The 16,445-nt window shown below is 32.2% G+C and overlaps 2 protein-coding genes across 2 annotated transcripts in view; both read right to left on the bottom strand.

Moving 5' to 3' along the window:
• Positions 1–16,445, bottom strand: part of Pex7 (peroxisomal biogenesis factor 7) — a 100,630-nt gene that overhangs the window by 58,599 nt on the left and 25,586 nt on the right. The window lies entirely within an intron of this gene.
• On the bottom strand, positions 6,331–15,265 carry LOC149484870 (cytochrome P450 4C1-like). Its single transcript, XM_089700807.1, has 10 exons — positions 15,238–15,265; positions 12,391–12,480; positions 11,667–11,777; positions 10,826–11,017; positions 9,965–10,161; positions 9,611–9,677; positions 9,278–9,476; positions 8,472–8,620; positions 7,716–7,889; positions 6,331–6,504 (listed from the first exon to the last, which is right to left on the bottom strand). Exons 1-10 carry the CDS (start codon positions 15,263–15,265, stop codon positions 6,338–6,340), a joined length of 1,374 nt encoding a protein of 457 aa, XP_089556933.1. The 3' UTR covers positions 6,331–6,337.

Here is a 16,445-nt window from a genome sequence, read left to right as displayed (position 1 = left end):
TCAGGTTATAATCGTTAAGAAATTATTCAATCCATAGAACAATTGTTTCTGGAAAAATATAATATTTCAGATAAAAAATCAAGAGTGAAACACAAATCAGCCTGCGTTCTGACATCGCGCCATTTTCTCGCCAAGCCACTGGAATGTCAACGTCAGAGTAAAGATCATACAGGTAACTTATTACTTGTATATATGTATTATATTTTATACTAGTGGTCCGCCCCGGCTTCGCCCGTGGTACCTACATGTTTAAACTATCCTATCTCTCAAGTTGGATCGAACTGCACATGGTGTGCGAATTTTATTATAATCGGTTAAGTGTCCATTGAGGACAAACATTGTGACACGAGATTTATATTATATATTAAGATTTAAAATAGATTAACAGCTTACAGCATCAACATTAGATTTAAAAGTCCTTATTAATTGTTTTTCGTAACGAAAATAATCGTGTATAATTTTAAATTAATGAACAAAAAATATTAACAGAAAAATATGTTATCATTCTTCGTGTCCAAAATCTATGTAATATGGCTACTGGCTGGCTGTAAAGAAGTCAAATTGATTTCCTGCTATAGTTGGAATTGAGTTGATATCTAACAAATTATATAATTTAGCAAATAATTAGATTCAATCGTTTAGAAATCACAGCGAGTTAAATCAATCGTCAAATTTAGTTTCATTTAACTTTCGTTAAAAAATTGCAGCATTAACTAATACATAATTATATCTACTAAACATTCATACCCATCGGCTAAATAGCCTTGTCGAATAGTATGACAATCTGCACACTCTCCAAAATGTATAATTATCATATAAAACGATTTAATTGAACGATTAAAATGTTCCAGTATATTCGATCCTTTGAAGCTCGCTCTAAAATCTAAATGATCCAAGTATTGAGCAATATAGCTTTGTGCTTTAGCCATGCATGTTAGTCGGTTCTCTGCGATTTGGAATTGGTGAAGAACACTCCAAATTAGTTTAGGGCCGATTTTTCAATGCTTGGATAAAACTTATTCGTCGAATAATGTATAAAACTACCATTTTATAAACGTATTCTAATTGCCCGTATTTGACAGTTTACGTGACATTTTAATATTATCGTGTAATACTTTATTGGACGGATAAGTTTTATCCAAGCATTGAAAAATCGGCCCTTAGTATAGTATAATATAACCATCAGTTAGATAAGTACCTCTTCAGAACTTGGCTGTATTTGAAAATTTAAATACGCTATAGACTATGACACAGTACAATATTTGTAACTGTGTGTGAATCTCGACAGTCTTCTCAATGAATTGCTGATAGTTGGTTTACTTCACAATGTTGTAACCAGTGTCGTAACCACTTGGTTACCAGGTTACCAGGTACCTTGGTTACCAGGGCCCTTGCTTACTTAAGCAAGGGCCCTGGGGTGGGGCAAATAACAAAAGAGGGCCTCTCATCGACGATGAAAAAAAACTATTTATTTTTATTTTGTTTATCTAGACATACCAACTAACTAAGTTGCAACCTGTCATACCTATTTATTTTGAAAATGGGAGAAATTTTCGATAGTTCGATCTAGATTTTCTCCTGGGATTCGAGGGCTCTGCCTCACTTAGCCTCTGGGTAGCTACGCCACTATGATAATATACTTATTTAAATATTTTAATTCATGTCATTTATGTCATACTATTCGACAAGGCTATTTAGCCGATGGATATGAACAAGAAGCTTATATCTATAAGGGATAAAAAAACATACAGGCGTCATTCAAGGTCATATTTTCTTGTTACAAGTTAATGTTCATACTGAAATCTCCAGTGTATCTATACTAATATTATAAAGAGGAAAAGTTTGTAAGTATGTATGTATGTATGTATGTATGTATGTATGGTTTTCACGCAAAAACTACTGGACCGATTTCAAAAATTCTTTCACCATTAGAAAGCTGCATCTTTACTGAGCAACATAGGCTATATTGCATTTTCAAAAAAATTAGAGATCCTTACCAAAAATGCAATAATGTAACCCAAGGTGTAAAAAAATCCTCAATAAAACTTCTGTCATCGCGTGCGCTGCGGAATCTATTGAAGATAGAACAAAAAAATGTTCTGCAGTATTATAGAATGGATCAATATCTACAAGAAAGTCCGCGATACCATATGTCCATCTTCAGTAGTTATGTTACTACAACAACTTTTTAACGTTTTCAAAGTAAATAGAAGTGCCGACAGTAATCAAACCATGTTATCCATACACATATATTAATCCTTATCCCATTAAATGATGTTTTATTATAGACTGTTTCAATACCAGCAAAATACTTTTTAAATGAAAAGAATTGGATATTCCATTCAAAAGATATAACGAATTTAAAAGTGTCAATCTACAGAAAATAGTAGGTATACTGTTCGAGCAGGCCGTAGTGCGGGGGTCACGGAGGAATTCTACCAATATGCGTCTTGACGGAACACAGTGGGGTTTTGGTCGGTAGGAATCCGACATAACCCACGGCCCCTCCCCTGGAGGCCGTGGGTATCTATGAAAGATTTCCCCACTAAAACAAAAAAAAAGGCCGTAGTGCGGGACGGGGTAAAGGTGATTTTCATGTGATTAAAAAATAAACCTATAGTCCGACCTATAGTAAACTTTTCACTGTAACGATATCGCTATCTATGCGGGTGAAACCGCAGGGCATTGCTAGTTAGATATAAGCTTCTTGGGTATAAATGTTTAGTAGATATGTATGTGTTTGGGTAAAATATTATTATTATGTTATTACCTACGTATTATATTTCATTACTGAAACATTATTTTCTGTAAAATCTTTATAATGTCACTGATTTTTCCAAAGAGGAAAATGATAAATCGGAAAACTCCGTTTTACAGCTCTGTGTATTTGATCGTTTCTTGTAATATAAAACGCGGAATAAAGTGGATCTAAGTTTGATTGATTCAGCGTTTCAACTTGGAAGATTTATGTGTTTTATAGTGGGAATAAATGGCATTCTCGCTTTATGACATTGAAATATTACAATATGGAGGATACAGTGCAAATAAGAACTATGCTATCTGAACATTTAAAATTTTTGATTTAGTTTGCTTATTGAAAGTGCTTCGTTTGGGCACAGATAATATAATACTATGTTTGGGTAAAATAAAAGATAAGCTTAAATCTGTCATATTGCCGAAGAAAAAGTAAAATTATTATAATTGATTCCACCTTTGGAAACCTGAAATAGAAAGAACAACAGAGAGATCAAATCTTAGAAAGTATCTTTTCGTTTTATTGTCTTAGTGTAAATAACTATAAAAGTTAAGAAAGTGTGCTATTTCTAAAAGCACAGACATTAATATTGTTTATAGTAAAATAATAATATGCAATATCGATTGTTCTAGACTGTTTGTTCATATATGACCGAGGTAGATGCATAGTCCACTCTCAGAATATGGAAGCAGGCGTACAAAATGATTCCACACATTCACGACTTGGGAAAATATTTAAATGTTAGTATATTTGATTAGGTTGCGTTTATTGTTAGATAGTTTTGGTATAAATATATTTATTTTTCGTGACCAGCACAATTATTGAGGAAAAAATATTCAATCTGTTTAGGGTTGATTCACAGATATTAAAAAAAATATGAAAGCTTATCTAAAGCTCTAACTACATATTATCACTACATAGTATAAAACAAAGTCGCTTTCTCTGTCCTTATGTCCCTATGTATGCTTAAATCTTTTAAACTACGCAACGGATTTTGATGCGTTTTTTTTAATAGATAGAGTGATCAAGAGGAAGGTTTTAGTATATAATTTATTATGTTTTATACAAAGCGGGCGAAGCCGCGGGCGGAAAGCTAGTAATTAATAAACGATTGAATAAGTTTTTTTTTGTTTACAGTAATTGGAATTAAAATAACGTTTTTACAATACTACTAATTTTGAAGCGATTTCTCCCACAGCAAAGAAAACTAGTAACAACAGTCGTACCATTGGTTTTGTGACGTCACGACAAATCAATTGCTGTAAGCAAACGAGTGCTGTGATTGGTGGAATTATGGTACCTGAAGGTTTGTATCCGAATTATTTTGAAATTTTAATTACATAATCAAGCACATATGCAAACAAGCTGTAAACGCTTGTAACATTTATTTATTTTACGATAATAATAATTTGAGGAGAGAAATAAAGGTTCGCTCGGATAGGTTAAAAATTTAGGAAAAAAATTCGGTAGGTATAACAATATTTTACCTGTATCTTCATAATATTTGGAATTTAAAAACTACCCAACGTATACAATAGAACTAATGTTAATTTTTCTTTGATTTTGTGCATCAAATAAATTGTTGATTCATCTAATTAAAAAGAACTGAAACATCCTCAATAAAATTACAACAATGCAAAAGTATATTATTTTGTAAAAATGTAGTTCTTTGTACTGAGATAGAGGTTAATGTAAACAACCTCGACAACGACAATATGTAATGGGTAATAAATACCCTATTTATATCATACCCTGTTATAATTTTCATAAACTACCCAAAAGCCAAAAGGTGTTATAAAATATTATAGCTCCATATTGAAAGACTATTTTACGCTATGGGTTCTTATGAAATTGTTAATTTATATATCTCTTGAACGTAAAGAGATAGAACATTTAGGAAATGTACCTATATTGTATTTTTTATGTTTGCTAGATAGCTACTCAATTACACTTCAAAATTGATTTGAAAAATGATTTTATGATTTAATAATTTGTCATTATAAAAAAACAATCCTGTATGATAAAATTTAGAAAATTACCTACTAGATACCTACTGGTAGGTAGGTTTACCAAAAAAAAAGGTCCATAACAAACGTTTCTGATGAAAAGAGCCTTTTTATCCTGAACATTTAACAAAAAAACATATTTTCTTTTTTTACAGAAAAACACTCGCAATCCATACAAGCAATACTCGGGTCGTTGCCATTTACATGTCCTTACTGTTCTAGAAAATATAATAAACACAAGGATTACGGTAAGAAACTGGAACAAAATCGCATTTGCCGTTTTCCTTGACAGTTAAAAAGTATCTTAAAGTCAAGTTAAATTATTTGCGTACATAATAACATTGTAGCATTAACTGGTTCATTGCAGATAGTAAAATTCCTTTAAAATTGAATAGAATTTACATTTTCTTTATAGTAGGTACCTACCTTGTAATTTTTATGTTTGTCTTTGCTTAAAAGAGCGTGTGTGTGTGTGTGTGTGTGTGTTTGCACACGAGTCAAAAGTGAAACTTCTTTGGCAAGATTCAAAGATACCAAAATCCTTATTTCATGACGTGACGGTATTGCCACGCCCCGTCCTGAAAATTTTACTTTCAACGCATCTAAAGAAGTTCATTTCAAAAATAATGAAGAAGATTTAACGAATGTAGTACCTACGTAATAATTTACTTTTAATAATAATTGTATTTTTCGGTTTCTTATTATTTATTCATTTTTAGTGCACACCAGCGGAGACCACATAGAAGATCAGATGGCATCATCATGTCGATATTACAGTGATCTCTTATCGAAAAAAATTATACGGTTTAAACAGAATGGTAAGTTCTGTTCTGATGAAATCATTGAGGAATGTCGTAAAAAATATCAATCAAATAAAAAATATTTATAGAGTAGGTGCAAAGTTAATTCTCTAGTTTATAAAAATGAATTACCATGGCGTTTGTATATTGTGTTGGTATTTATTATTTTTTTTAATATTTTCAGTTAAAAGACGGCTAACAAATGAACTCGATACATTTTCTCCATCAAATATATACGTAGAAGCGTGTACAATGAAGCCTAGCGGAAGACAAGATGAGAACTTGCAAGTGAAAATCAAAAAACGTGAAATAATAAATCAAAACTGCATATTATCACCAACTATTAGTGCTGTAGATATTAGACGGAATGAAAGCCATGATTTAAAAACATTGTATTATATGCTCACTGCGATAGAAGGCAGAGTTCGTAGACTAAAACAAAATTTGTGATCGTACCGTTTGAAATTATCATATTGTACCTATGTAATAGTCGTGTATGGCGTAATAAATATTGATCGAGCATTTCGTGTTTTATTTGTTTGTTTACCTTATTCAGATATTATATTTTGTTTGTTATTGTGAGCCTCAAAGGAAAGAAACCTTTAAAATATTTTGCAATACCTTATGCATCCTGACCTATTCTGACGTAGAAATCTAAAATTCTATGATAATTAAATATTTCAAAATACCAACAAATCTCAGAAAAGGAGACACAATAAAAATCAAACGTATTAAAAGCAATTTCATTTATTATTTAAATAACTTATAGCTAAACATCAACGGCGTTCCAAAGAAATCTGATATTCATCTGTTGCTCTCAGCATTATGGAAAATTTCAAATCCATTGTTGGAACATTGCTACTTGCTTCTTTACCCACGATTCTGTAGTGTCGAAGTATTGTTGCAAGTGCTATTTTAATACCAGTCAATGCATATTGATATCCTGAAAGAAATAATTTATCTATACTTTCATCGTTTTCACCCTTAACTTTAGCAAGAAATTTTATAACTTCTGCAAAAAAGTTAGTTCTAAGAAGTCAAATAGGATGTAATCGTAGACTACTTTGAGAAACCACGTCATATTAAACTATACAAAAAATCTATATAGGTAAACCAGAATCTGATGGCAATTAGGGAAATCAAAATTTTGAGTGTGCAACCCTAGGGAAAATGGACTGAACGATCTTGATACTGCTTATTTTTTAGTTTGTTCTCAATATCATTAGTCACATTACTTAAGTGGACAATACTGTACTTAATAATGAGATATCCACTTAATATTATATAGGTACATACTTACATGTATAATATACATATTACTTTTATATAGGTAATACATATCATTATTTACACATACCTATATTTGTATGTTCATTATCATTATGCCATGTGAAAATATCGATGTTATATCGATCTTATATCGATAGAAAACTAGACTGCTTATAATTTTTTATAAAATAAAATAAAAATAAAATAAAACTATGTTTATTTTCGTAAGTATTAACAGATACACACATTATAAAATTTACTTGGACAGCTTGGACTTGACGAATAGCCGTATTGGAAACTCCTGTAATAAGTTTTCATAAAATTATATTCCAATCAACAAACAATATTATAGTTACCTACATATAATATTTTTTAATTGAAAGTATCAAAGCGGGTAAGTCCAATTTACCAATAAAATCTTCTAAATTGAAAATTGTGATGTGTTTGACCCTTCTTCATCAAATATTTTTCTATACACATTATAAACAACACCTCTTGCTTGTGATCACAGCGGCTTTTTCGACATTTTCGAAGATTTTTTAGACAAAATCCTAAAAATTATTCATCAACTGCAAAAAAGACACATAATTTGACAACCAATTTGATAGTTGTCAAATAAGTTGCCACATGAAAATCTTTTATTTCTTAAATATAAATATGCCATCAGATTCTGGTAGACCTATAACAATTGAACTTAAAAAAAACTGACCATTTATTTAGAAACGGAAACAAATCAAAACCACACATAATATTTTTGTGTTCGCCATATTATCTGAATTATAATGTTATGTAATTCACAAGAATGATACGATAGGGAACAAAATGGAACTATCTACCGTATAAACAAATCGATTCCAGAATTAGCAAATGGCATTTTGTACTCACCAATGCAATTTCTCGGCCCTGAACCAAACGGTATAAAGCGACCGCCATCTTCCTTTGATTGGAATCTATCTGGATCAAAGCATTCTGCTGTAGATCCCCAGTTGTTTACATCTCGATGAATGCCCCAGATAGATATTATAACTTCTGCTCCTTCAGGGAGTATGGCGCCAGAAGCTATTGAAAGCAAAATAGGATTTATCCTAAAATAATGAATAAGCACACAAAATATTCAATTTAAATAAAGGAATTGTACATTAAGTATAATGTAATTACAGAAATTTAACCCCTAGAAATTAAAATAAACTAGCGGTCCGCCCGGCTTCGCCCGTGGTACCTACATGTTTAAACTATCCTATCTCTCAACTTGGATCGAACTGCACATGGTGTGCGAATTTTATTATAATCGGTTAAGTGGTTTAGGAGTCCATTGAGGACAAACATTGTGACACGAGATTTATATATATTAAGATGCTATTATTAACAACAATAATTAAGTATATTGAAGATAATAAATAGGTAAATCCTCTGTAAAGAATAAGTAGGCACATTTTAAAGTAATTTAGGTAATTTTGCATCAACTGTGACCTCATGACCCGTTATTATATAGGTACTTACAAAGATAATAATGATGTTATCTTAAAATTATTATTTGAAACTATGTTTTACACCTATCTTGCAAGATTGTATTTACAGCAATCTAGTAGAAGTATGTACCTATGTAATGAATTCTTGAGATTTTTTTACGAAATAACTCACGTAATTTAACTTCAGTATCGAGTTTTCTTCCAATAATTGGTACAGGAGGAAATAGTCGGAGGGATTCCTTTATAACTCTTTGTAAATAGTCGAGGTCTCTGAGACTATTTTTGTCAAGTGGATGGTCATCCTTCAAGACGCTCATTATCCTGATTGATAAAAATGTATATTTATCGAATAACGTAAGAGCTAGCGCGCACGAGCAACTTTGTCTCCGCAACTATTTTGTCTCTCCCATCAATTTGTATGGGGAGTTGCGTCGCTACGTGCGCGCACTTTCATACTAGCCCATGGGTGGAGAGATAAAATAGTTGCGGAGACAAAGTTGCTCGTGCGCGCTAGCTCTTACATGAAATTTGATATTTTATTTAAAAAAAATGCAGTAGATAGGAAAACTCAATAATAGGACCAAAATCTGGACTGTATATCAAATGTTTTATTTTATAAGTTCCTATATTTATAGTTAAACTGGTTCAAATATTATATTCTTATTAATTATTATATTACGATTATATTCTTATTATAGTTTACAAAAAGATACAAAAGAGGCTGCAATTTTTATATATTTCCTTGACAAATTATAATATTCAATCTGTTAATAATGGGCCCTCTTCACAATGAGCAGCGTTGGGCGAGAAGAGGCAATCACGATAATGTAGAGAGTATTAATGTCTATGATCGGCCATCATTGTAGGTGTTTATTCATTATACTGTAATGGCGGCAAACATCGACGATCATTTGTTGGGCCAACTTTGCTCATTGTGAAGAGTGCCTGAGATTAGAAATGTCTTGACAAATAACTTACTCATTATAAACTTTAGCCTGTACTTCGGGATACATTGCTAATAGCTTCAAAGTATTACATATCGCCACAGCAGAGGTATCAGTTCCCGCTATCAATAAAACCAAAATTTCTTCCCTTATTTCAGTATCAGTCATTTTATTGACTTTAGACTGCATTATTAGGTGATCTAGGAAACTCTTTACTTGGTGTTCACCTTGACCTAAAATTAAGCGTTCTTTCATACTTTACCTTCTTAAAACTATTCTTAAACTAAATGAATGACTCGTTTACACAGATTTTAACATTTTAATATTCGTAAATTAAAACTAGAAGTGTTCTATTCAAGTAACATACCGTAAATAGAATTGTTGTTACTGCTACCTTTAAAATCCTTCAGTACTTCACGTCTCTCTTGCATTATCTGAAATAATATAAAAATAAAAACCACAAGTTTATAGAGTGCAAAATGCTTTTGCAATATAAATAAGGGTATTAATATGAGATTTATTAAAAAACCGGCCAAGTGCGAGTCGGACTCGCGCAGACAGACACGGACGGAGGCTTAGTAATAGGGTCCCGACTCCCGTTTTACACTTTGCGTACGGAACGCTAAAAAGGAATGTCTAAAATTAACATCTTATTCTTGTTCGTCACTAAATGGTAAAATTAAGAAATTAAGTACCACAAAACATAACATTATGTACTTACTTTATTAGTTAAGCCATTCATAATCTCCTTGCATTCTTGCGCCTCTCTATATGATAGGGTTAGTCTAAATAACCAGTCGGGCCACAACCAAACAGTTAACATCCGTTTTGTCATTAAAAATAATGTGCGGTTAATAGCATTTAGGAACGGTATGTCTGGATTTCGCTGGATGTCCAGATTCACGCCGAGGGACGTTTCTGGAAAATTAATCCTACTACTATTATAAAGGCGAAAGTTTTTAAATATGGATGTATGGATGTTTGTTACTCTTTCACGTAAAAACTACTGAACCGATTACAATGAAATTTAGCACACATATAGAAGGTAACTTGGATTAACACATAGGGTAGGTTTTATCCTAGAGGATACGTAAAAATATAATTCAGAGTAAGTAATTAGATAAAATAAATTGACATTGAAACTATATTAAATTCTTGTTAGGTAGTACTTTATTGTTGTTAGTGGTACTTTATTCTGAAAGACCCGGTTTGAAGCAAAAAATATGTTTTAGGTAAAGTTTTGGACATTGCGTTTTATTTTCAGATTTCTACGAGCTTCGTTCCTGTTCAAGGGTATATAAAAATTTGTATTTCCGTCTTCATGCAAACATTCGCCAAATTTACCTTTTACATTGGATATTATTGAAAAGAAACTTCTCTAAGCAGTGCAGATTAAAATTTCAAGCTCGGGTCATGGCAATACAGTCACGTCATGGAGTAAGGCGACGATTTTGATATCTTTAAATCTTGCCAGAGAAGTTTCACTTCTAACACGTGTGCTCGGCACACACGCTCGAGTAAAATTATTTACACGATAAAAATGTCGTCATTTCTGCTAATTTGTACTTTGTTCAGAACTCACCTGCAATAGTGGACAAAGTGAAACCAGTAACATACAGCCAAATGCTAAACTGCCCAGTACCAATACGATCGTCTTTCGCCAAACGCTTAGTAAGATTTTCACTTTGGGCGACAATTGTATCTAAGAAACCATTTATTATTTTCGGAGAAAATGCCGGCACCATGATCTTCCTCCGACGCGTCCAAATTGGCACTAAAATTATAGTTAACAAGCATTTGTTTAAATTTCAATGTTTTGTGCCCTCTTCACAATGCCTGCTTTGGCCCAACAAATGATCGTCGATGTTTGTCGCCTTAGATACGTTTGTACTAGCTGGCCCCCAAATTGTTCTGTTGATCAGAACACCCTTATAACTGGGGTATAAATAATATTGAGAACACTCAGATCTAACAAAAAAATATCTTCACAAAATTATCATTGAAATCTGTCAAACTATTTCACAGAAGTCTGGTTACAAGTATTTAGTATCTACCTACTATGACACGAGGATTTTATAATAATACGTATAATTATAAAGATTGCTAATTGATTGAAAATACATACATTATTGCACATAATATACAAAGTCATTTAAAATAATATTTGTGCCTTAATACTCTGCTACAACTTTATTCTTCAAGGCCGTAGTCATAAAATATATTTTCATTTTTTATAGATACAATGTTTCTCTACATATTTATTTGTCCATTAAAGACAATTTTCTTTTATAGAAGACATAAATATGGTTTGTACAGCTTATGATTTATTTTCAACCAAAATTTCAACAAATTACTTAACAATTTAGAAGTACTAGCATGGATTTTTTCATTTTATTTGAATTAAGTATAATTAATTAACTGACCAGGTGCGTAAATCCCAGCATTGCCAGTAAATTCTCTTAGTAACTTCTCTCGACTTTCCTTTTCTGGGAAGTTCTTTAATATAAAATCAACATCATTCGGTCTCATGACACCTGTAAAGTTAATTAAATAAAATAAAAAGTCGTTTATTTTTCAACAAAAATTGCTACATATATTAAATGACCTAGGCTCCTAATATAGTTATAAACTGTTTTTCAGGAGCCTGGAAATAAATAGATACTTTGAATCGGCAACGAACTACATAAGTAAAATAGTTATTTAATTAATAGTAAGTTACTCATAAGTAAAATAGTTATTTCATTAATAGTAAGTAACTCATAAGTAAAATAGTTATTTCATTTTATATGTAAATAAGTCAAGTTTTCTTGAATATATAATAATTAATATTGAATTGTAACGGACTGCTTAAATGTAAATATTTAGATATTTTAGTCAAATAAAAAAACCTCTAATTATTGTAGAGATGCATTAACATCAAACGAACATAGAGCTAGAGCAAGAGCATTCTCTCGTGATCTTAATGTAAACGAAAACTCGTAGTCAGTGTTGATCAGTAAGAACATGACATAGAATATTTTCGAACGCAATAAGAACAACGAAAGAAAGCTCTACGCCTGTTTACACAAATGGGGTTAGAATGAGCATTCGCTCGTTTGATATAGGTAGATAAGTGCACCGTAAGGTGTAGGTATACAATACAAAAACCTGCGAAAAATATTGGTCCTCCCCAAAATTTAATAATTCCTCCGCTTTTTTCACAAAACTTGGTGAATTCCTTTATAACATGGAACGCAACTGAAAAAGAAGACAATAATAATTGATGCCAGTTTTTAAATAAATAGGTTTTAATTTGTGTGAATGACCACGGTACTTGTGGAAAAGGAATATTTATTTAGGTAGTTTTCTTCATTCCCTGCGCAACAAGTTTGGAATCTGAACTTTCAACACTTTTGGGAAAGCTTTCGAAACCGCAAAAAATCCTTGAAAACATATTAACCGCAAAAAATACTTACCTATTTAGTGCCATATCACACTAGCGGATTGCGAGCGGTTTCAAAGCGGAGCGGGTGCGCAACGAATACGTTGCGGGCGCGCAACGAACACGCCGCGGTTGCGCAGCGAATTCGTTGCGGACGCGTCATTTTGTATACTCTCGCACAAAAGCCAGCCCTTCCGCCTTGCCTAACTTCCATTCAATATTTCCATCGTTTCTGTAGCACTCAATTTTTTAACCGTACTGTGGAAATGCACTTACTTAACAGTTAACTAAAGATGTAATAACAACTGGAGTTGTTAAAAAAAGGTGCTATAAAATTGAATTACTAGGACTTTTAGAATGTACCATACATTCCAAAAGTATGTAACGACTGACCAGTATAATCTCTCCCATAGCAACGTATGTTATAAAGAGATTTTGTGAACCTAATTATGAGCAAAGTGATAGTGAGTTGCTGGTTGCTTGATAAAATTTTCTATTCACTGCTATTTATCTAATAATAAGATAGCCCTGTTTTAGTTAAGGAGCTTTAACATTTATTTCACTAATGAACTTTCTTAATGAGCAATTAAGTTATCTGATTGCATTTCGACCAAGATTTAATAGATAAAACAATACCCTAAACATTAACATGTTATGAAACTCGTAAAAAATAATGATCTCATAATTATTATACTATCACAAGTTATAAGTAACAACCAGCACGGATTCCATTTTGTTAATGAGTGTACATGACTGCGACGTAAACGTTGCGCATCTGCCACGCGTCCGCAACGAATTCGCTGCGCAACCGCAACGTATTCGTTGCGCACCCGCTCCGCTTTGAAACCGCTCGCAATCCGCTAGTGTGATATGTCACTTAATTTCTGTGGTGACATTGGCATTAGGCCGCTAGGTTAAATAAATATACCTAAACTATAATTAAGTAGAAACTACTAGCGACCCGCCCCGGCTTCGCACGGGTGCAATGCTGATACCAAATACACTACAGAAAAACTGTGAACGTTGTATATAAAAACATAGCGGCCCGCTCCGGCTTCGCACGGGTATAAAATATATAGCCGGCTGCCGGGCGGCCGGCCGGTACCGCCGCAAACGCTACGTCCCGCAATTTTTAAATCTGTAATATCTTCGAAAATATTCACTTAAATCATACGGTGTAAAGGGCCATATAGATCTATATTAAATGAACAATGTATTCAAGGTATTTAATTGGTTAAGGATTAATGCTGTATTGGTTAAAATCGCTTCGAAAATTAGCCATTATTTGTCGTAAAAAGTAAATGACAAAAAAAGTTATTGTGGGTTATCCATAAGAGATAGACATATACCACCGCGGACTTTTCTGTAGACCTTTTCAATGTGTATAATACTTAGTACATTATTTTGATAAAACTCGTAGGGTTCAGCCTGCGTTTGCAATGTAAGCGAAAAAAAATCAAATTTTTTACGACATCACATTAGAAACCTCAAAAATAACAGTACTTCTCCACTATTTGATGGATGTTATTATACATATAAACCTTCCTCTTGAATCACTCTATCTATAAAAAAACCGCATCAAAATCCGTTGCGTAGTTTCAAAGATTTAGGCGTACAAAGGGACATAGGGACATAGGGATGTAGGGACATAAGGACAGAGAAAGCGACTTTGTTTTATACTATGTAGTGATGATTATTTAGCCTACGTAACTAGTTCAATTATTATTAGACTAGCGGTCCACCCCGGCTTTGCCCGTGGTACATATTTACGTTTTCTCTACATGAGAACCATCCTCGTACTTCAAGGAATATAATAAAAAAAGAATTATCGAAATCGGTCCACCCGTTCACGTGTGATGCCGTGACCAAGGAAAACGGGTTACATTTATATAAATATATGTAGATAATTAGTATCAACTCAACTACCTAGTACCTACTCAATCGCCGCAAATTAAATTTGATCTAGTTTCTAACAAGATCTCCTTAGTTCGAATTTAAATAATACTTATGTAAATGAAACAGTAGGTATTAAATATTAATTATATATCATTATATTAATTATATAATATTATAATTATTAAGATCGAAGATATTATATCTAAGTAAAAGATTTTCATTTCAAATTGCATAAAATCGGTACCTAGTAGGTAGGTAGATGCTACAGACATTACATTAGGTACAGACTAACAGATATGCTACGCGATAAAATAAGTCAAATTTTCTTTATTTCAAGAGGCTTTAAGATTAAAGCGTGAAGAAATTTTCAGGGAAATTGACAACATTTTTAATACAATTCAATCCCACAAAAGAGATAGATTCGTAGTCATCAACAATTTCATCTTCTTAAAAAATAATACCTATTTATCAATTATCATATTATTTTAAAGGGATCAATAATAATTAAGTCATGGAAATGGGTGAATTATTTAGTATGTTTCTAATGTTGCAGGATGTTATTTCACACGTCGCAAGTGCCGCACGTAACACGTTTGTCCGCTTTTAAAAGGAGACCTAGATAATTATTTGAAAATATTAAATGAAAAATACTGCTGAACTACCTCTAAAATACTCACCATCTGTTCCTTTAAATGTATGTTGCATTATGCCGAGCAAATTGTTCATTCCTTCAGGGCTCGGTAGCAAATCTGCGAGTTCATATAATCTTTTTCTTTTATATCTAAATACTGTATACCACAGCACTGCCGCTAAACATAATAATAAAAACAACATAGCGAGCGCTATGTTTGAAAATTTTTATTCAAATGAATGTCTACAATATAATCTCTTATTTATATATATTTTTGAAGGTAAAACTCGATGGGCTTAGATATTTAAGTGCATCGCACGTGTAAGTGTCCATTGTCCAACATAAAAATAAGTTTCAGCTTCATATCTCCAAGCGTTCCTGAGGAAAAGGGACAGACAGACAGACAGATGGACAACAAAGTGATCCTTTAGGGTTCCGATTTTTCCCTTTCGAGTTAGGAATTGAGTTTATAAAAACTCTAGTTACTTGCTCTGGTATCGCTAAAAATATTAGATAATTATAGCGTAGCATCGCTACGCCTAAGTCCTAACATTATAGGTAAGTATCATATTGCTAGTCTATATGTCATCAGTAGGTAAACATAATATCTAAAGGAAACTAAAGTTTAAAGTAAAAGAAGAGCAACACATGACTATAGAAATCACAGATCACAGAAACTAAAGGATAGAAATTCTTGAGTACTTAGTACAGCTAGTGTAGGTATTATAAAGCGAAATTAAAGATATTATAATAGTTATTGGTTTAATAACTCAGGCCACGGAATCACAGACACAATAGAAAATCTATTGGTATATTAATAATTAGTAATATATTGGTCAATGGGTACACAATAATATGATATAACAATTAATTACTTTTGTTTCTCATTTGTTGAATAGGCCCTTCTATTTAGAAGACATATTTATAGAAAAACCAATATATTCTATAAATGAAACGGCTTTATTAACAATTTTTTTCGTGCCTTCGAGTCTTTAAGTACATAGTTACGACCATTATAATTTTTAATTAATACTTCTTGACAATATGTAAGGTTATTAACAAATACGTTAAATATGCATATTATGTACATATGCAACTTTGTACCGCGCAAATGCCTAATCATTTAAAAAATAATATTAACATATTATTTACCAACCATAAAATGTTACACAAAATTTTTTTCCAACCCCGATAAAGAAGTTTCACTTCAATAATATCAATAGGCTAGCCAAAGATGAAAATTCTGCAATTACC

The sequence above is a fragment of the Colias philodice genome, chromosome 11, assembly GCF_061535455.1.
Source record: "Colias philodice isolate Cphi_HAF_F1 chromosome 11, ilColPhil1 Martin Lab GWU primary, whole genome shotgun sequence".
Classification (NCBI taxonomy): domain Eukaryota; kingdom Metazoa; phylum Arthropoda; class Insecta; order Lepidoptera; family Pieridae; genus Colias; species Colias philodice.
The sequence above is the reverse complement of the archived record's forward strand: the minus strand, read 5'-3'. Positions and strand labels throughout refer to the sequence as shown.